We start from the raw sequence: 22,057 nt of genomic DNA, 5'->3' as shown, positions 1-22,057 counted from the left end.
AGATGGGGAATCAATAGGAGCAAATGTATGTAGGATGGAGACAGTTTCTTTTTATACAAATTACATTTGAGAAGCACATTAGACAGCCAATTGGCAGTGTAGTATAGGCAGGTGAATAGCCAAGTGAAGAGTCCAGGGAAGAGGAAGTAGACAGACATTTTATATATGTGTGTGTGTGTGTGTTTACAATCTATATATCACTTGTATATAATGGCAAGAGAACAGATGAGATCACCCGAAGAGCAAATGTGAAAAGATATTCAAATTCTGGCCCTTGGGGAAAGCCAATAAAGCCAGTAGAAGTTGGGATAAAGAGAAGAATCTAGTATGAAAACTGGGAAGGAGAGACCAGCAAAGATAGTAGAAGACCAGGATAGTATAGTAAAGAAAGTCAAGCAGAGGAAATGTTTTAGAAAGGGAGAAAGCAAATTGAGTGAGGATGAGGGAGAATCATTTGATAAGAGAAAAGCAGTGTGAATGAATTATTCTGGAGAGTATGAGAATTAATTGATTAGGGAAAGCAGTAGGGTCATAGGGTAGCACTGAAGGTCCCTTAAGGCTTGAGATCTTAAACCTCCTTAACATCATTTCTTTAGCACCCATTCCCCTTTTCTCCATGATCTTATCACTACTGTTAGTTTTCAGCCATCGTTTTCTTTATACATATTATTGCTTTCCTGGTCTCCCTGACTTTAGTTTCACATTCCTCTACTCCACCCACTATACTTCCATCAGAATAATTATTCTAAAATGAAAATCTGATTTCCTTATTCCCTTATATAAAAATCTTCATTAAAAAAATAGTTTCTCAAGTTTCTATCGTTCTCCAAGCAGGGTTTATCATCTGAACCACAGAAAATGTAAAATAATATGAGTGATTATTTTCTCTATCTTCTCCTAAAATGGTACATAACTCTACTACTGTTGATGCATAGAAGGGAGTTCATCTACTACCAACAACGGATGCCTTTGGGCAGTAAGGCTTAATTCTCTCAGGAAACCCTAGCTGAGAAAGTCTACAGGATCAAGTCTAAACTCCTCAAAATAGAATACAAAAGCAGTCACATTCTGTTGACCCCTCCTATCTTATTTCGTGAGGCACACCCTCACCTCCCCTCTTCTCACACCAAGCTACATACAATTTTCTTCATGTCTAGCCTATTTCCAACTTTGTTTGGGTCCACCTGGCAATACCTTCTAATCTTTACCAAAGTGAAAGCATGGTCTTATCTATGAAACACTTCCTCATGCTCCCTTATATAGAACTGATGTCTTCATTCTTTGTGGGTACATGACAGCTATGTTCAGCTTTCTGAAGGGAAGTCATAAGGAAGATAGAATAAACTTTATCTCAGCTATTCAGAAGGCAGAACAGGATCAGAATGTTGTAATCATAAATCAGTTTAAGATAAATTCATTAGCTAACAATCATTGGGTTTAGCAGGATCATCCATACAACCAGGTCATTATAAAAAGCAAACCGTAAAAGGAGAAAAAAATTACCAATACACTGGTTTCTGGAAATAAAGGTTTGGTATAGTTGTAAATATTTCACTCCACCCCAGAGGCCCCAAATGAATGTTATAATAATATCCACTTCAAAGTTAACCAAGGCTTCATTTATTTGGGAAAAAATTTATGTATAACTCAAGAGGATGCATGATTTTATCAAACAGAAAAATTTACACAAAAACAATCTGCTCTTTTTCAGGACACAGAATAATCCCTCCAAAATGGTCTCAAAAGGGGACCCAAAAAGCCTGATAGATTAAAAAACCAAATCAGTCACAATGAGATACATATATAACTTTCGGTGCAGATCATATGCATGAAGTATTCATTTACTATTACGAAATTCACTTCAGTTCTAACTTGACATAATTTATCTACTCTATAGACTAGTTCACCATTTCACCTTGAAGTGATAGGCTATTAACTAGTTAATATCTTTTTTGAAGGTAGGACAAAGCTCCTCATAATAAATAGAAAGCTTTAATTTACGATTAGCTCATTATTTTGTGCAGAATAGCAGAAATAAAAATAAAATGATTGCATAATGTTCCACCAGTATTACACAGACTCCTTCAGGTAACTTTCAAAGTATTGAAGAAATCACACATTATTTTAAAAAAGCTTTAGATGAATAAAACAAGAATAAATTAGCAGAAAAGCCTCATACATTATACACATAAAAAACACTGTGAGATTCTCACAGCACTCAGCTCTAAAAGATTTCATCATATTGAGGAAAAACTGCTTTTTTTCTTCCCAATGACTCAATTTTACAGTGGCTTATAAAATTTTTAAAACCCGATCACACATTAGCACATCTTAGTTCACAATATTCTTTCAAGATAGGATACATTAAGATGAATGAGTTGTTACTCTCAAAATGTACTTAGGTTGAAAGAAAATGGCAAACTCAAATCTACCTTTTTGACATGACTAATTCAAATAAATAGTTCAGCCAAGTAGATAAGCATCATATTCCATTTTCTGACTGGAGTTATTTTCAACTACTCAGGATCTTGTCAATTTGAGCTGAAATGGTGGAAGAAGTTGTAAACATGGAAACCAACTAAAAATTTTCAACTGGAGAGATGATTACTACCAAAATGACAACCAACAAAAATTTATTTGATGAGGTTTGTTTTTCAACTCATTACACTTAAACTGATTTTTTTCTTTTTTTTGGGCAATAAAAAGTTCAATTATGGCATAAGTTATATTTGTCACAATTCTAGTAATTTTATTAACTTTTCATGATTTGAATTTTGCAAACCTCAACAAAAACTCTTCAATGGCATGAAAAAATGGTTCAAGGATAAACTAATCTTATTTTAAAAGCTAAATAAAAGATTAAAATATTTTCTAGCTCACTCAGATTCAATTAATATATGATACTTGAGAACTGTAAATATAACTTTTATATTAGTCACTTTTAAGTAAAACTAGTATAACGTTTAAATACATGTGAAGGCTTCTAGTTATTATAATTTTGGTTATTTGAACACTTAAGAATAGAGGCTTTGGAGTAGTCATGTTATATTTTTCTTCTTTTAGCTTTTTTAAAGCACACTGGTCTTTCAAGTTTTTAATGCTTGAGAATTAAGTTGGACAAAGTTGAAACAGCTATTTTAAAGTCAAAGGCCCAGGGGACTTCTGCTTCCACCTATAACAAGACTAACTGCTCTCCTCTATAAACACATAGTGAATAACATAAATGAAACAACTGTTTTCAGACACTGGACAACAACAGCACAGAACTGTGATCCCTGACAGAGAAAACAAATGAGCCAAGTCCTACAACAACTTTAGCTTACTGCCTGGGTGCAGTTTCCAGACTGTAGCTCAGGGAAGGGGAACCAAAACAGAGCCTAGCGATCTTGCTGAGTTGAAGAAACAGACTGGAGAGGCTGAGGCAAATAAAATTTGTGAGGAGAGGAGGGAGATGCATAGAGAGTGAGCAGTGGAGATCTGCATAATAGTCTCCTCAAATCTGTGGCTGAATACTGATCTATGGATGCCTGAGGTGAAACTCTATGAGGCTGGAGAAATTACGAATAGAAAGAAAAAGGCTGAACAACTCCCAGAACTCAGACAGGTCTGAGAATAGTACAGATTCCTACCAGCCAGAGTGGAGGGATCTTCTGATGAACTAGGAAGCAGGTAGAGTCGTCAGGAGAATATTGCTAAATAGCCCAACACTAAAGGATGCTCTAGACTCAGTCTAACATAGCTTAAAAGGATCAAACTCATCCCAAGTAACTTAACTATATACCAGAACAAAATCCAACACTCTTTAAAGAAATATAACAAAATCTAGCAATCAAGAAGGTAAAATTCACAATTTCTGGCATCTAATAAAAAATCAGGAATGCAAAGCAGTAGAATGATGTAACCTATAACCAGGAGAAAAAAAAACAACAAAAACTGACCTCAAAATAATATTCATGTTGGAACTAGCATAAATATATTCAAGATATTCAAGAACATAATGGAAAACACAAATATGATGAAAAGTAGAATATGTTTTTTTAAAAAAAGACCCAAATGAACCTTCCAGGGATGAAAAATACAGTGTATGAAATATTATGCTGGGTGGGATTAATGGCTAATTAGACCCTTCAGAAGAAAAGATCAGTGAAGCTGAAGTCACAGCAATAGAAAATATCCAAAATGAAGCATTGAGAGGAAAAAAAAAGACAAATAATACAGTTACCTATGGGACAATATCAAACAGTCTAACATACATATAAATTGGAATCTAAGAATGAGAAAAGAGAGGAAAAATGTTTGAGAAACAAAAGCCCAAAATGTTCCAAGCTTGATGAAGACTAAAAGAAAAACAAACAAAAAAACTACAATCAAAGAAGCTCAAAGAATTCAAGTATGACGAACACACACACACACACACACACAGAACAAGGTCCATGATACAGCTGAAAACCAGTGATAAAAAAATCTTAAAAGCAGTGAGAGGGGAAAAAAAAGACACATTATTACACATAGAGGACCAAAGACACCAATGACAGCAGATTTTCCGTCAGGAATACAAGTCAAAATACAAATGGATTTGAAAGAAAAAACAGTCAATCAAGAATTCTATACCTGGTAAAAATATCTTTTTAAATAATGAAGGCAAGATAAAGACTTTCTCAAACAAAAGCTGACAGCATTTACAGCAGGCCCATACTACAAGAAATGTATATATATAGTTAATATAAAAAACATTATTGCCTCAAAGTTTAATTTCTTTTAAAAGTAAATGTTTAAAGCAAAAATAACAATGTTATGGGGTTTGTAACATATGTAGGAAGCAAAATATATGACAATAACACCACAAGGGATGGAAGGGAAGAAATGGATGTACACTGTTGTAAAGTTCTTATACTATACATGAAATAGAATAAGGTCATTTGAAGGTATACTGTATAAGTTGAGGATGTATATTGTAAACCCTAGAGCAAACAGTTAAACAATCAAACAGAGGCATAGCTAATAAGGCAATAGTAGAAACAAAATGGAATCATAAAGTCAATGAATCCAAAAGAAAGAAGAAAAAGAGAGAAAAAAGGAACAAAGAATACATGGGATAAATAGAAAACCAAGAGCAAGATAACGGATTTAAACCCAAGCACATCAATAATTACATTAAATGTAAATGGTCTAAAGTCAGAGACCTGAAAATAACTTTAAAGAGTTTTCTAGTCCATACCCTACTTCTATCTCTTGGCCCAGTGGAGCAAACTACCCTGCCATGGGTTATCTTTTCCCTTTTACAGACACTTCATTAACCACTAATACCAGAGTATTTTAAAGACTTACATTTGGAATATTTGAAATAAGCCTAATTGTCACAGCTATTTTATTCAATAACTTGAGTGTAACTAGATAGATATTAGATTTTTGCTTTCCAGAATAAGATTAAGATCAGATGGTCTCATGCTATCATTTTTAAAGATGTGATTTATTTCATGATTCATTTCTTAAAAACAGCTTAAAAGTTTTTGATGCTTTTTATTAACTTACAGATTGTCATTTTTATATATACTTAAATGTGCTATTTTCTTTTTCTCTAGAGTATTCATTTTTCATAGTTATACAATTTTTGAACAGGTAACACATTTGCAGGGTTCCAAATCCAAAAAGCACAAAACACCTTACAATGAAAATCCCTTCTTCTACCCCTGACCCATCCCTTCACTTTATCCAGGCCAACAGACAACCACTATAATGAGTTATTCCTTCAAGAGACTTTCTTTAATGCATATAAAAGAAACTATCATTAATATTCTTCCTTTCTTCCTTCAAATTCTATGCAAGTAATTACCTTTTTCTTTACTAGTGATTCTCTCTCTCGATCCCTTTTTTTCCATTCTTCTGCAAGAGCTTGCATATGAGCCAGTTCTTTCTGCTTTAGCTGCAAAAGTCATGAAAAAATCCTAAATATTTTAAATAAACAAATCAGTTGTTTTCAGCTAAAAAAATTAATACTGATCACTGATATGTTTCTTTCAGGCATTCTATTTCATTCTTGAAAAAAAACAGAGGTTGCCTGAAGCAATAAATACCCATATAAGTATAATTCAGGAGAATATAAAGCTGATGGTAACTTCTGTTTTCTAACTCTCTGGTTTAGAGACTGATGATTCCAGATTCCAGAGGGAATGCTAAATGAGGACCTGAAATTAAAAGAAATCTTCAAGTTCTTAACCTCTGAACTCTAACCTTCATTCCTAATTTTGCCCAAGAGTCATGGACAAAGTTTAGGGGAATCCTTCTGAGTGGTTCCTGCAAATCTATCACATTGAGTATTTTTTTATTCTCAGTTTTTCTTGAAGCGTAAGGCATTCTTGATATTCAAAAGGACTAGATGGGGTACTCATGGAACATAGAAAAGCCTACTACGGAGAAGGAAAAATATACTAAGTAGACAAAAACAGAGATTTTAAGTAACATTTTAAAAGTAACCTGATTTTCAAAAATGTCTTCTTGCATCTCTTTCCACATTTCTAGCTCAAGTGCTGCTTTGTATTCTAAGGTTTCACGAGGCTCTGTCTGGATTTCTGAAGGACAAGGTGCTGGAGGAAGAGAAGATGGCTTCTGTTCTATAGCAGATACACCCTGAGATATGAATTCAAAAAAGCATATTGAAACAAACATACACATGCACACAACAGATCCATTTTAAAGAACTGTTTAATAATATTCAATGATATTTACCTGAGATGAGTCAGAGACAAAAATCTCACGCATTTTAACTAGTCCATAGTCTTCCAGAGTCACTGTGTAAGAAAGATCTATTATCCTGTTATTTGACCTATAAATGAAATCATAAATATCTTAAAATTCATGACAACACTTTTATATTATTTTTCCTTTTATTTCCCCAACGCTATAGCATTGAGTAGGCAACATTCCTTGCACCTGACACTTGCTGGTGAAACTGCAGCAGCCTCTATAGGCTTCAATACCTTCCAACACATGATTTTATTTCATCACAAACACTCTATTAAGTACACACCTACATTTAATATAAAATGCCAACAGCTGTAGATCATTTATAAAAATTGAAAAGTATAAAGGAGAAATTTTAAATCTCACAGCCCACAGGAAATTACTACTAAAGTTTAGATTATTTCCTTCATCTCTGTTTTATGTATATGTTGATAGACAGGCACTCATGCATGTTACGATTACACAGTTTTGTCCTTTTTTTCCTATGTACATCAGGAGCATTTTCTCACATCATAAACATTAATTCAAAATGTAATTTTTAATGCCTGTAAAACATACTAAAGAATTTATGTGGTAAAATAAAAAATTTAATCTCCCTATTCTTGAATGTAGATAGGTTATTCTAAATACTTTTTCTACTTTTTCTGGGATGAACACACTCTTACATAAATCTTTTACTGGATATGAGCATTGCCTAAGGGTAATTTCTAAAGTAGAATAATTGTTATTTTTATCATAATGAGTACCTCTCTGTATCATAGAACTGCATGTAGCATTTATCATTAAATAAATAATAACAAAATGTTAGAGAAAAATAAAATCTTAGCAACAAAAAAACCATGGCTTTGTCTAAATCAAATATATTCCATAAACTCTTGGTCAAACAAAACTTTAATGAATGGGTCCCACACAATTAGAACTCAATTCACCAAGTTCTACATTTTCTTCTTCTAATCTCATGGATTTTAGAAGAAATTAATATAGTAAAGTGAAACACTACTATTTCCGAAGTTTTCACTTAGGTAAATCTCCTAAAACTTCTCTGTCTACAGAGCAGGGCAATAAAAGTTAGTATTTGTAACATACAAAAAGCATTAAAATAACTTCAACTAGCAATGATTATTTTCATTATGTTCTACTTATGATGACAGAAACAAATGCTAATTTTTAAGAGAGATTTTCAATAACAGGAGCTGCAAAAAAAATTTTTTTCAGTTAACTAGAATATCTGATTCTCTAAAACACCTCGTCCCAACTCTTCTAAGTGAGTAAGTTGTTACTAAACCCTTGACTCTCTGGAAGTGGCCACGGATGGGAAAGAGTAAGGCAAGAAATTTCAAAAATACTTTTAGATCTCAGCATTTTACCAAGCCTGATTTCCTTCTACATTCTTACTACATTTTAAAAATAAAGGCATGTGATATATAGTCAAATTGAATTTAAATTTCTAAAGGCATGTGATATATAGTCAAATTGAATTTAAATTTCTATTGTTAAAGTTAAAAAGATCATTCAATATCTACATTATTTTGTCTAAAATACGCGAACTCAATTTTAGGGCAAAAAAAATCATTTTTTAAAGTGCCAAACATTTGTAACATTCTCAGAGTTTAGATCTGAGGCAAAAGTTGAGATATTTTTTAAGTAGAAAAACAGATACGGTCATTCCCAATGCAAAATAATGTAAAAATACATTATAAATTTGACATTAAGTTACTAAATAAAAAAAGAGATCCTGAATTTAAAATTGTCAGGCTAAAGAGAGGGGAGGGAAATATTTACTCAACAGTCTGTGAGTATTACAGTATTATAGTGGCATACATTCCTCACTTTACGAGTATAGTGGTTATCAAAAAGCTAAAGAACAAACTAGGATATAGCCCCTATAGGTCAAAGAAAGATCAGAAAGAGATGATACGAAAGGATAAGGTTGTAGCTAGCTAATCAGAACAAAAAGCAAAGCTCAGACCCATTATGAGAAATGCATTACCCTTGTGCTGCGATAACAGGCACACTTTCACTGTAAGTCTGACGCCAACACTGTTCACCATTAGAACCTAAAAAGCGAGTTTTTTCTGAAGACAAGATGTTAGAAAGCTGGATTCTGGCAATTCCCAGAAGTAAATCTTTACTCATTTTATCCTTGTGCCATAATTCAACCAGCAATGGAATCCTATGGAAGAGAAAAATATGCATTCATATCTATCAGTTCTGATCTAAGTCTTTTCTAGACTATAATCTTTGAATTCCCTTCTGTAGTGAACAATGTTTTTGTTACCTGGAATGTGAAGGCTCAATTCCACAGGTAACAAATAGGAAATACTATTACATTTTCTACACCTCTTTCCATGCAATAAAGAAAACACTTTAAACACTATTATTCCCACAGATGGTCAATTTGTAGTTACTCTTCATTCTTCCTTTTAAAATAATATACAAATTTGAACTGTGATACTCTGAGAAAGCAAAAAGATTTTCACAAATTTCATTTTTTCTTCACAAATTCATTTCAGATAGCTGGATTAACAATGTCCATTTTATACAGATGAAAAAATAGAAAAAGAAAATAAAACACTGCAGTCATTCAAAGAATCAATAACAAAAACTAAATATTTAGCATTTATCCTCACATATTGTATTAGGAAAAGGCAAGACTACTTTTCAAAGCTTCTTCATTACTCACAGATTGTTTTAACAAAGTTCTAATAACCAAACTCAAGCAAGTAAGATATGAAAATCTGAAAAGAGCCTTTATAACCACAAAAAACTTTGTGGTGGACGCACAAATGTCACAGACATTATTAGTATATTTGTTTCTAGACTCTCAAATGTATAAACTGCTGTGGATTTAAACCTATAGGAATTCCTTGTTTACACGACACAAATTCTCAAGAGTTGTGTATACATTACCTTAAGAAGGTATCTTGCAGCTGATGAGGCATAGTTGCAAAATCAAATGCACAGTAAGATTGGGGAAGAAAAACTTCCATGTTTTTCCGAACTTCTACAGGAGGATTAGTCATAATAGGAGCTGCACTTCCAAAGAATGGATATGAGTACCTAAAATTTAAGAAAAACAAAATCTTATAATACGATTTACAGATAAGATTTATAGTCTATTAAAAAAAGTATAATATGAATATCATGAGCAAATCGAATTTTTAAATAAATAAAGGATACAAATACACTATGGTTTTATTCTTATCATTAACTTTAAAAATTACACAAATATTTTCAATGTTGATATAAAAATTACAGAAATTATACAGAAAATGCATTCTTTGCATAGTACTTGTTCTCGAAGTTGCTTCATAGGTAAACTTTCAATGACTCTGGGGAAGGAGGAGAATTCTGGTATTTTGAAGCCATGAAACCAAATAAGGAAGAGATGGTCATTCTGATAGACTCCGAATCAGACAAGATTTAAGAACGAAAATGACTCCACTAAACAAAGACCAAGCTGCCATCTGTTTAAGAGTTCCACAAGGGCACAAGTCCTGTCTTTTTCATCTTTGCACTCCGAGGAATAAACAAGCAATTTCCTCCATATAGTAAACACTCAAGAAATGCTTGCTGAATTTAATTTCTAAACCTATTTTCCTTTATACAATAATGTCCTGATCTTTTATGAGCTAAAAAGCCCTTAGTCAACTCCAAAAGGATGCATGTATGGTATCCATGTCTTTGAACAGAGAATCAAGGACAAAGCCATCTCAAATATACTACAGATGAATCAGAGTGACATAATATTACTGTATTTCTTCCTTTCATCACAAAAACCACACCAGATTAAAAAGGAAGAATGCCTGACTACTGCTGGACTTATTTTGTACTTAAAGTTAAATATAAAGATTTTTATAATGCTCACTTAAATTTTATTTTATATCTTGTTATTCACTACAAAAATTAGAATTTAAACCCTACTAGTAAAAATTGCTTTCCCTACAAGAAGAATCCTGTGCATTCACTCAATTCCTATTTAATTACACATCCATTGAAATCAGGTCATCTCAGAGAGTTCATGCCCTAGAAATTCAACCCCCTACCGCCCCACTATAGGATGTAGTGATTAAAAAACAAACCAAATACAAACTTTTTCCAATACCAGTGTTACCTCACAAATTCCATTACATAGTCGCAAACTACAATTTCCTACCAATGCAAAGAGTGATAACATAAAGTTTATCAAATAAAAAAATAGCTTGCATTTTTAATAATGACTTAAAATGAATCAAAGACAAAATCAGTAGTCCTTATCATCAAGTGAGTTCTATGTAGAGTGTTAAGTGGATCATAACTATTTCCTCAGTTTAGAATATTGTTCCCTTTTCTTTGCCAAGTGAATTACTAGCCTCCCTCATATACTGACTTATTTCTGAATCTGTCTTCTTCACTAGTTTGAACTCTTTGTTTATAAAGCCCACATACCCCTAATAGCAGGCACACTGCTGGCATACTGTAGGCACTTAAACAAATGGCCCTTATGGCAGGAAGGGAATGCAAGAACTAGCATTAGTGCTTTCTAAGTGGGCTTGTACAAGGCTTCCCCCTCACAGCAACTAATTTTAGATCGTCCCTTGTTTCTATGCTTCTGGCCAACATCCTCTCTAGGTATCCGAAGATCAGATTCTGCAGTAGCAGCTACAGAGAGATCGCAGCTGAGAGATCTCAGCTAAAGGAGTAGGTAGAGGAAGAAAAAGACAAAAACCTAAAGCAGAGAATAGGTAATAATTCTATATCTAAAAACAATTTTAAGAGATGTTATACAAATCCTTTGAGGAAAGCTATGTCTGCCAGAGAAAACCTTTTTTTGACCTTTTATTTTCAAATTAAAAAACACTTTAGTAATAATTCTCAACCTCTAACATGAGGCAAAATGCAGAACTTAAGCTGCAATGGAGTATTCTATGAATTCACGATCACACTCAGTGTTGTGTCCCTTTGATTTTCTCCATTATTCACACCAGAGCTCAGAGGATTTTGGAGACAACTTGATAAGGAATCAAAGAATTGAAAAATTAGATGCAAGTATGAATTGATTTCTGTATATGAAAGGTAGGTATGTCTCAAATAACAGTAGGAAGCAATGTGCGGTTGCTGACGTTCCTGGAAATGGCAATCTAAGCCGACAGAAGGATTTTCTCACTTTAATCACATCAAGACCAGCAACTTTATTACAAATGATAATGCTTGCTCCAAAGAAATTTATCAGAAACTAAATATTCCAAACTAAAACACATTATTGTATTACATTTAATTTTTACCTCAAGCACAAGTCTATGAAAATGTAGTATTATTAAAAACTATTGTGTAAAGCCATTTAACAGATATACATCATTCTTTATATTGAAAAGCATTGACACATTGCAGTTACAGTTCATTAAGTGTGGTTTTAGATTCACAGCTATAAGATATAAGTGTTAGGAATATAACCTCCCATTTTAATAAAGTCTTATATAGAAAAATAAGATACTACACTTCCATTATTTTGACCTGTGGCACTTTTCCAGAAACAACACATTTTAAGTGCAAAAGTCACTGCATTTTAAATAAGAGCATTAATAAATTATTACAAATATTTATAATTATTCTACCTTAATAGGTAGGACTGTTACTTCTCATACCACCAACGCCATTCTACTTTAAGTTCAAATTCATTAGGACATAGCCTTAGCCCCTTTAAGTCCACTGATTTAAACGTTCTAACATTTTTCGTGACATTTCTCTCTCTGCAACTCCCCCAACAGAAGAAAGGCATTTCTCCTCAGAAAATAATACTCTGAAACAAAATCAAATCACACCTTAATATACAGTTGATTGGAAAACCAACTTCCAAGTCATGGACACTCCTTAAGTCTATTGAAAAGCAAAAATGATGCGATGTTGCTGGAACAGCAATCTTCTGTCCTGAAGCTGTTTCTGAAACATTTGTTGTAGTCACTGGCTGGGCCAGTGAAGCAGGTACAGAAGACCTGACGGCTAAAATAAACATAAAATTTTTTTTTTTAATTCCATTTGCTGACAGTTTCTCTTAAGTTATTGAGATAATTTAAAGATACCATCTCATTTATCTTCAAGCAAGGAATTTGACTATTTGGTTTTATAAACATATGGACTGAGGCAAACATCTTAATGTGACTAGCCCAAAATGATATAGGCTTTAATTCCCATGACAGAATTGTGTAAAAAAAGAGCTTACTCTCAACATATATTGCAAAACACAAAAGCACATGGTACCACTGCAGCTGTGCCTGACAGCAGCCTGGCGGGCACTAACTTACGTCCAAGAGGCAGCTGAATGTAACAATCAAAGGGTTCTCATTTCAAACTCAGTGCAGACATAATTACATCACTTTTTTAAAAGTAGCTTTGGTTATTTTAGGCATATATGACAGTCTAAAAAATCCTGTTATAGACCAGAGATGTTTTAGTGAGTGGCCCAAGTCATCCAGCTACTCAGTGACAGAGCTACAACTCACACCCAAACATCTAACTCCGAAAGCCACCACCACTCCAATTACTTACACTACTAAGTATAACTAGTTATAATGGAAAGATTTTATAAAGCCAGATAAACATGCATTCTCAGACTCTCTCAATTTTAGGATCAAAAATGATTATGAGTTTATTATTAGAGGCAGTTAGTAGCTCTTTCCTCTAAAATTCTAATGTAGTCAAGATATTCGAGAGTTTACTACTTGAAAATCCATTTGAAAGAACTATACCCTTTAATTTCTTTTGAAGAGGCTACTATTTGTAGTGCAAAAGCAAAAGAAAAATTTTCTTACCTTTTAGCAAATTCGATAAAGAAGTTAAGTAGATTACAATTACTTTAAATTTTTTTACATCACCACACACTGGTTCTTAAAAAACTTGCAATTTTTACTTGGAATGCATGAAAACTCTCATAGTCATTTATTAGATGGCTGCAAAATCCATACCTAAAAGATCTGTAGAAAGACCATCTTACCCTTCGGATTTGGTTTCATGTCCTTATCATACTGTAAGCTTTCCACTTCACTTTCTGTTGCATCATCTTTTGTAGGAGGTGACTGGTTGTGAGGTGGAACGGGAGACACACTTGGTGATTTTGGCCCAGCAAGTGTCTTCTCCTTTATGGGGGTTAAAACTTTCTTCTTTGAATGCTGTGGCTCATGTTCATTCTGGGTCTTTAATTCAATTAAAGACTAAAAACAATTTTTAAGTAAAGTATAATTTGCAAAGAACTTTCCTTCATAATTAAGCAAAAAACTTGACGTTTTTAAAAAATATAAGCTTCCTTTCCCAGTTTGGATATTCCTAGTCTATTTTCTTCATAATTTGCAAATTTTCTTATAGCATCTAGGACCAGAAAAAGGAAGATGAACAGAAAGAAAATAGGATATCCAGAGCTAAGTACCAAAACGCATCCTAATGGGTAAGAAGGGATATTCAATAAAAGTGATTTTGTTTCTCTCTTTTGCTCTACTACCTTCTAAAAATATATGCATACATATTTTTTAAACTCTCACTTCAGTTTTTCTATCTTTAATTCATAACCTACACAAAGATCAGTTCTTTAAAAGAACAGGACACAAGTTAATTGTGTCAAAAAACATATACTTTGAAATAAATGCCCATCTCTGTTGCCTAAAGTGAGTATGAGGACTATAAAGCACTAATGAACCAAGAACCTTATCTCAGCTAAGTTGAGTCGACCAAAAAAGATGCCATTAATGCAGATGCCCACAAACTAGGTCTAAAAATGTTCTCTTTTACCAGTGCTGCTTTTCTGCCATAGTCAATGACTATGAGTTGAGGGTGGGGTGAAGAGAATGGTTTCCACTACATTAGAAGACTACACCAAAAGGCTCTGGATACAGTCACTCATAAACTACAGAAGAGGAAGTCACAGCGCTCTTCAGAAAGGTCTTTTCGGAGAGGAGGTATCATGTAGTAAGGGCCACTAATTAAGAGTAATACATGCTGTCTAATGCTAGGTAATTTTTTTGAAGCTCAACTTTTCTGAGTAACCATGAGTGACATCAGAGAAACTGGAGGAGGGGAGGGAGGGTCGCTACTTGCCTGGGCGTCTATGCCTTCTCTCTGCAGAGCCACAGACACTCCCACAGTTGGGGCCAGCTCCACAGGAATAGGAGCAAGTTTTTGTTTGGCTCGGTTTGGAGGGTCGAGGGTAAAAGCACCCTCGACTGTGACCGGGCGCTGGTTGATTTCTGCACCACCTTTTTTCAGCAATCCCGTTAAGGGTATTTCTGTACTTCCAAGTGACTGGTCTCCACAGCAGAGATGGATCTAAGGTGAAAGGGAGAATCGTGACAGGACTTGACATTTTCTCCTTTCTCCTAAACATAGTAAACAAAAAGTTAAAAAATGATCCCTAGAAGGAAAGTTTAATGCAAGCTACCTGACTGACCTGCAGTGACTAAGTAATAGAGTCTCCCACAGGATGTTAAAACTGTTGATGAAGCACGAAGTTTACCAAGAACTCAATAAGAAAGCTATTCTGTTTCATTTTTCCTTTTGGTACTGATACTCATATGTTACCACCCTTTTCTCTATTCCATCTCTTTGGTGAGCCATGGTTACTTCAATATTTTACTATGGTACATCACATATGCAAATTGTATCGTGAATATGAATTTAAAGAGAAAACAAACACCTCAAACATTTTTTTCCATTTCCATTTCAACATTAAACACATTTCTAAAAAATAAGTTAGTGGATCCAGCCCTATTTAGAAATTAAAGAACCTCAAATATTTTTGTTTTATTCACCCATAAAACACCTTAAGTCTTTCTTTCTCTCTTTTCTTAATTTTCAGACTTTACACATAAAACAGGGTGCTTAACAATAAAAGGTTAAAGAGAATACTTCTGGGGTGGTATATACTGTTAATCACTGATACCTACTCAGAACGTCAATATTACCACCTTTTGCAACTACAAAATAAAAAAACAAAAAACAGGCTGTTCCAGCTATTTGTTATATAACTATTATTTTCCTTTACTATATTCAAGCCTTGGCAAAGTCAATATTCATATGAACAAGAAGCAATCACATTATGAAAATATTTTTAGTTCTAATATCATCAATGACCTATAACTTAGTCTTAATGTTATTAGGTGTGATATTTTTAATGCACTGGAAAGAAAGTGTTTTTATGACTTAAATGTCCATGAGAATCAAACTAATAAATAAGCCAGAACCTTTGGCAAGGACTGATATGATAAACAGAGAAGAAAATTCAAAGTGCTTTTTTCCTCACATCCCATCATTTTCTATAGTCTTCAGCTTTCCAAATATCTTGGATTCAGAACCACCTCTAAAATTTAGCTCTACTAAAATTTCTTAATGTCTCTTCTCACCTCCCACCCAAAATGCAAGCAAAGTCTAATGAGCGATCACTTTAAACAAATGACTACCTAGCCCTATACCATTTCAGTCTGATTAAAAGCAATAGTAATAAAAAACAGAATAGCAATATTTGCTAGGTAAGGTTCACTGTTAAATAGAATCCAATTTAAAATTAGTTTACAAAAAATACTCAATTCAAGGGCAGGTTTTAGATAGCTGTGTTCTCTCTTTGCTTTTAATAGCAATAAGGTGTATAAATTCTGCAAACTAGAGTACACCTACAGCTACTCACTCCACTAACCACAACAAAACCTTCCCTGCGCCCACAGCTTTAGGCTCCAGGTACAATTGTTTCTTATAAAGGACTGATAACTGATATACCTCTTTCCACACTAACAAGGTAAGGAGGTGCATCTCCTAAAATTCTGAAGTAGCTGTTACATTACTTTACACGTAAGGATAATTCCTAAAAATTAAAAGATGTAGCAGAAAGACGACTTCTACTACCGAAATAAGATAGAGTTTAGGTACTCTCTAATGCTTAAAAAAATCACCTCTAATAAAAAACAACTTTCTACAGTACTTACTTGTAGTTTAGACTGAAGAGCCAAGTAAACACGAAGAATTTCTATACTGCTACGGATTCGAACAGATGCTCTCTCCGGCTCAAAGTTCGGGTTGATCAAATCATTGAAGGGTTCATTTGTAACGTCATTTCCCAGTAAAGAATAGTAAAAGAAAAACTGAGGCTGTCTTTCTGGAAGTTTCATGGTACATGGAATTAACTAAACATTTAAGGAAAAAGAAACGAGTATTACTTTGTTTTGTTTACATAAATCTTTTTTTTTTTAAGATAGGCCCTGAGCTAACATGTTGCCAATCTTTCTTTTTCTTCTTCTCCCCAAAACCCCCCGTACATAGCTGTATAATCTACTTGCAGGTCCTTCCAGTTCTACTATGTGAGGCGCTGCCTCAGCATGGCCTGACAAGCAATGCTAGGTCTGCACCCAGGATCCGAAATGGCGAAACCCTGGGCCGCCAAAGCAGAACGCATGAACTTTAAACACTCGGCCACGGGGCCGGCCCAAGAGTTACTACTTTGTAAACTACTAAACATGCTTATAAATGTCTGACGAACTCCAGAAACATTTGCTAAAATGTTGATAATTTTTCATTTCAAGTCTTAAAATTAATCATTCGAAATTTCTAAATCTCTGCCAAATTACTAGTTTGATTAATTTTTAAAGGTTTATCTTAGAAAAGTACAGAGAGACTAAAATATTTTTACAGATTTGTTATTTTAGAGTTTACATTTCATTCAACTGGTCCATGAATGAATACGTGAAAGTTCTTTTAGAAAAAAGTGGTCAAATATTTTAAACTGAGCTTTCCTTATTTCCACATACCTTCTTTCATCTTATCCTTACTTTGCCATCCTCTTCATAAATGAGAGAAGGTTTTCAAAAAATCTTAATCCAGGCTATTTAACATAATACCTTAGTCCAGGCCTTTTTGATAAAAAAGCTTTTTAGCTTCTCTGTCAAAATTTGGAGACCTATAAATTAACAGTTGCAAAAGGATACCTTCTGTACTAGGAGTGTTACTTCTCAAAGTTGGTAGTTTCATGGCCACGTATGATGAAGACATAGGATTCTTGTCCCAAAAAATATAAAATAAAACATCTTCTAATAGATCCTTAATGTTTGCTACCATGTTGTTAAAAATAACAATAAATTATAAATAACTGACGTGTTTATCAATAGGAAATGGCTTAAGTATATTATAGTTATCATACAGTATGGAGGCTAAATAATGATATACTGACATGAAAATTATTTAAGACATATTGTTAGGTAAAAAAAAGTTTTTATAGTGTATGAAAATAAAAGGACTAACCACTTAGATCAAAATAGCCCAGTACTGAGCACATAGTAAATTTCAATAGTTATTATTTTATGTAAAGTTTAAGTAAAACAGCACAGAGTAAATAATAGTTATCTGTTATTTCATACAAAGCATAGTGTTATACATAAAGTAAGTTATTACTTTAATCCTATACTTTAAAATGTATTTGTTTAATTGAGAAGATTTTAATCATGTAAACTTATATATATTGGGAGGGAGCATGTATACACCTACAGTTGTTAAGAGCACAAATTCTGGAGTAAGCTCCAACCACTAACCCTGGTTCCATCAATGGCTTGCTGTGAAACCTTGGACAAATTACTTAATAACTCTGTACCTCCATTTCTTTTAGGGTTGTTGGAAGGATTAAAAGAGATAATACATGTCCAATTCTACAACTGCCTAGTACATAGTCGGCTGTTGTTATGTGAATGGGAAAATCAGGAAAATATATACTACCCTTAACAGTGATTATTTCTGAGTTTTATTAGAAGAGACTTTCATTTTCTTTTAACTTCTTCCATAATCAGAAAATAAAAAATTTAAGAAAAAAAGAATTAAATTATATATTTCATAATACATTTATTCTAAGTAATTCCCACTAAGAGAAAGAGATTCTTTTAAAAATTCTTTATTATCCTTGGCTTTAAAAACTATGTGTTTTTTTACCCTTAACTTCCAATATTTAAGAAAAGGAAGCAAGATTATCACCATTCAGTCTTTGTACTCCAAACTCATTCCTCCATTCTATTACAAGTTTATAGCATCATATTCTAAGTCACTGATTTGCATCTGAAAACGTATGTGTTAGTTTATTTATTGCTAGATGCTTTCTGACATTGCCTTTAACTAGCTTGAAACGAAAAAACTAAATGGCTAATTTTTAAAATCCTTGGCTTGTCTGTAAAGAATGAAAAAAGCAAACAAGAAATATTAAGTAATATCAAGAGATGAATAAACTATTGCGCTTAATTTTGTGTATTTTTTTAAATTATTACAAAATACACAACAGAAAAATTATCATTTTAATCATTAAAAAGTCTACAATTCAGTAACATTAAGTACATTCACAACGTTGTGCAACCATCACCACTATCTAGTTCCAGAACTTTTTCATCACCCCAAACACCAACACCATAACTGTGAAGCAGTCACTCTCCATTCCCTGCTTTCTCCAGCCCCTGGAAACCATAAATCTGCTTTTTGTCTCTACAAATTTGTCTACTCTGGATATTTTCTATAAATGGAATCACACAATATGTGGCCTTTTGTGTCTGGCTTCTTTCACTCAGCATATTTTCAACGTTCATCCCCGTTGTAGCCTTATCAGTACTTCATTGCTTTCACAGTTAAATAATATTCCATTGCATCTATATAAATTTTGTTTACCCATTCATCCATCAATGGACATTTGGGGGTTGTTTCTACCTTTTGGATATTGTGAACAGTGCTGCTGTGAACATTTGCATACAAGTTTTTATTTGAACACTTGTTTTCAATTCTTTTGATATATACCTAGGAGTGAAATTGTTGGGTCCTATGGTAATTCTGTTTAATGTTTTGAGGAACTTATTTGACTTTATTTTTAATGGAGATAGCAAATAGCTTGCCAGACATAAATCTGAGATAAGTCACACATAAATTAAACTGAGTGATTTGTCCCAGTAAGTCAGCTAGTATTACCAAGAACTGTATTAGTTTTAGTTGTGAATTCAATAAGTCAATATCCCACAACAAGCTTTTACCATACATACAAATATAGCTTTGCACATATAAACTACATGCTAGGCCCTTTCTTAGTATTATTTCATTCCCCATGCACATTTGCAAAACTGGTAGTATCACCACTACACAACTGAGAAAATTCCAGTCTCAGAAAGGTTTAGTAAGTTGCCTAAGCTAAAGGAGCCAGTAAGTAGTGAGAATAAGAATCCAGCTGAAATCCACCTTACTCCAAAACCCCATAAGAAGCAAGAGAGCATAATATGGAGACAACAGAATGTGGAAAGTGGCATATGGCCAGAAATACATAGGCTATTTACTAGCTGTAAAACCTTCCTAAGACTCAGTTTCCTCATCTCAAAAATGCAAATAACAATCCCCTGAAGTTGTGTAAGATTAAATGCAACATATGCAAAGTAGTTAGCATAATGCCTATTTCACAGAACGTAATACAGTAAGTGATTTATAAATATTAACAATTATGCCTCCTTACGGAGTTGAAAAATACTAAAAATAGAGTGGCAATTTAAAATGCTTTGCAGATATTTAATAACAGTAAAAATACAGTAGACTCATTATCTAATGTGTGTTCTGATGTGGTTAATGAAAAGACAGTGGACATCTGCCTTTCCCCCCAACTAGAGTGGTGTATTAAGTAAAGCAATCCACTAGCAGAGCTTTATGGACAGAAGTAAGGAAATTGATGGAAAAAGACAAAAGCACATATATAAAGTGTCAACAAGGAAATGACAGTACCAAATTAAGAGAGAAAGAGTAAACCTCAAAGAATACATACATAAAAAGTGATTTTTATAGTGGGCATGAATTTAGTGTAACAAAGTGAAACATATTTCCTGAGAAAAATCTTTACTTAAGTCTTAGCAGTCAAATAAATATGTGGGCACTAACTCATATTTCACTTGTGAATACAGACTATGTGGGAATTTTGTACCTCTAAGAAAGTGGATAGTCTGATAAAAATTTTAGAGTCATAAGTCATATTCCCTATTTTTGAAAATATTAATTAATTTTAGTTGCTATAGACCAACATAATATCGAGAAAACTGGACTTGATCCTGAAAAGGACAATGAAATAACAGCTAATTTTGTTTTGAGTCATTCTTGGGAAAAGGCAATCTGCCATGGTCCCTGAGCATCCCTCACATTCTTGCTGAGTGTGCCAAGACTGTGAGGCCCTAACCACTCTCACCCAGGCCATTTCCAGGCTTGTTAATGCACCTGGTAAGCCTAAGAGATAAGGTAACATGTCTTTCCAGACAAAGATCAAGACTTATTACAATATAAGTGGTGTATTCCCCAAGTTGTGTGTTCCTCAGCTTGACACAAACCCAACATGTGTGGGGCAACCACCGGGGCCCCTCTGTGTCACCCCATGGGACTTGGGATAAGGGAAACTGAAGGAAATATACTGATATTCATGTTTCTTGCTGTGCTGAGAGTTACACAGTCCTTTGTCTCTGACCCAAGAATCTTCCGTCTTCTGGCTGCATGCAAGAAACAGTAACAGGCTAAGCTGTCAGTTTGTAAATAAGGTAAAATCTAATCCTAGATCTGACAGCTATTAAGGTATGACTGAAACAAAGTGTTCCCAACACTGCATATTTCTCCTAAAAGTAAATTACTCAATGCTTTGAAAAAAATCCCTTCATATCAGTCCTTACAAAGCCACCTAGTACAATTAAAGATGGTCTTTCTTCTAAATCCTGAGAGATTTATTCTCTTACTACCAAGATCATTCCAATTTATTATTTTCCTAAAGCAAAACTGCTTTCTGACATGAAAGAAAACATTCTTCTAAATTATTTTTAAAAAGTAAAAAAAGTCCACTTGCAAATCTTATTTTAATACCTAAAAGGCAGACTTAAAAAATAAAATGTTTGAAGGTTCTTCATGAATCACTAACCTGAGGGAAAGTCTCACCTGCTCCAGCTGGGTGGCGAATGCTATGGTCACTGACATAATGAAGTAGTCAGTACAATACTCTGCTGGTCCGATCTGATGGTAGCCTTCCTCCTCATTCAGCACTGCCACAACGTCCTTGGGATCAAGTCCAGAGAGGCTAGCAGGTACTTTACAGAGAAAAATACAATTAAACTACATTGCAGTTTGCCATAAACCATTATAAGATTTTGAAAGCTGGTTATACTTTTTAATTTGCTTGGCAGTTTTCATGGATATAGTTAATATCTCACACACTCTCCAAAGAAACTTTATATAATCACCATTTTCTTTCTGCACATCAAAGCCATGTTTTGAAATAAGATAACATTTTTACAACTTCAATTTAATAAACCACATAGAAAAGGCATCAGGT

General features: G+C 33.6%; 1 protein-coding gene across 7 annotated transcripts in view; it reads right to left on the bottom strand.

The window, feature by feature from the left end:
* Positions 1–22,057, bottom strand: part of CEP120 (centrosomal protein 120) — a 70,820-nt gene that overhangs the window by 34,281 nt on the left and 14,482 nt on the right. For all 7 annotated transcript variants that reach the window (XM_070233143.1, XM_070233144.1, XM_001504520.5 and 4 more), the window contains 10 exons: positions 21,664–21,812; positions 16,683–16,880; positions 14,806–15,033; positions 13,712–13,928; positions 12,543–12,720; positions 9,652–9,801; positions 8,732–8,914; positions 6,727–6,823; positions 6,475–6,627; positions 5,834–5,923 (listed from right to left, as the gene is read on the bottom strand). In XM_070233143.1, coding sequence (XP_070089244.1) covers positions 5,834–5,923; positions 6,475–6,627; positions 6,727–6,823; positions 8,732–8,914; positions 9,652–9,801; positions 12,543–12,720; positions 13,712–13,928; positions 14,806–15,033; positions 16,683–16,880; positions 21,664–21,812 — 1,643 coding nt within the window. The remainder of the gene's footprint in view (positions 1–5,833; positions 5,924–6,474; positions 6,628–6,726; positions 6,824–8,731; positions 8,915–9,651; positions 9,802–12,542; positions 12,721–13,711; positions 13,929–14,805; positions 15,034–16,682; positions 16,881–21,663; positions 21,813–22,057) is intronic.

The sequence above is a fragment of the Equus caballus genome, chromosome 14 (assembly GCF_041296265.1).
Source record: "Equus caballus isolate H_3958 breed thoroughbred chromosome 14, TB-T2T, whole genome shotgun sequence".
NCBI classification, from domain to species: Eukaryota; Metazoa; Chordata; class Mammalia; order Perissodactyla; family Equidae; genus Equus; species Equus caballus.
The sequence above is the reverse complement of the archived record's forward strand: the minus strand, read 5'-3'. Positions and strand labels throughout refer to the sequence as shown.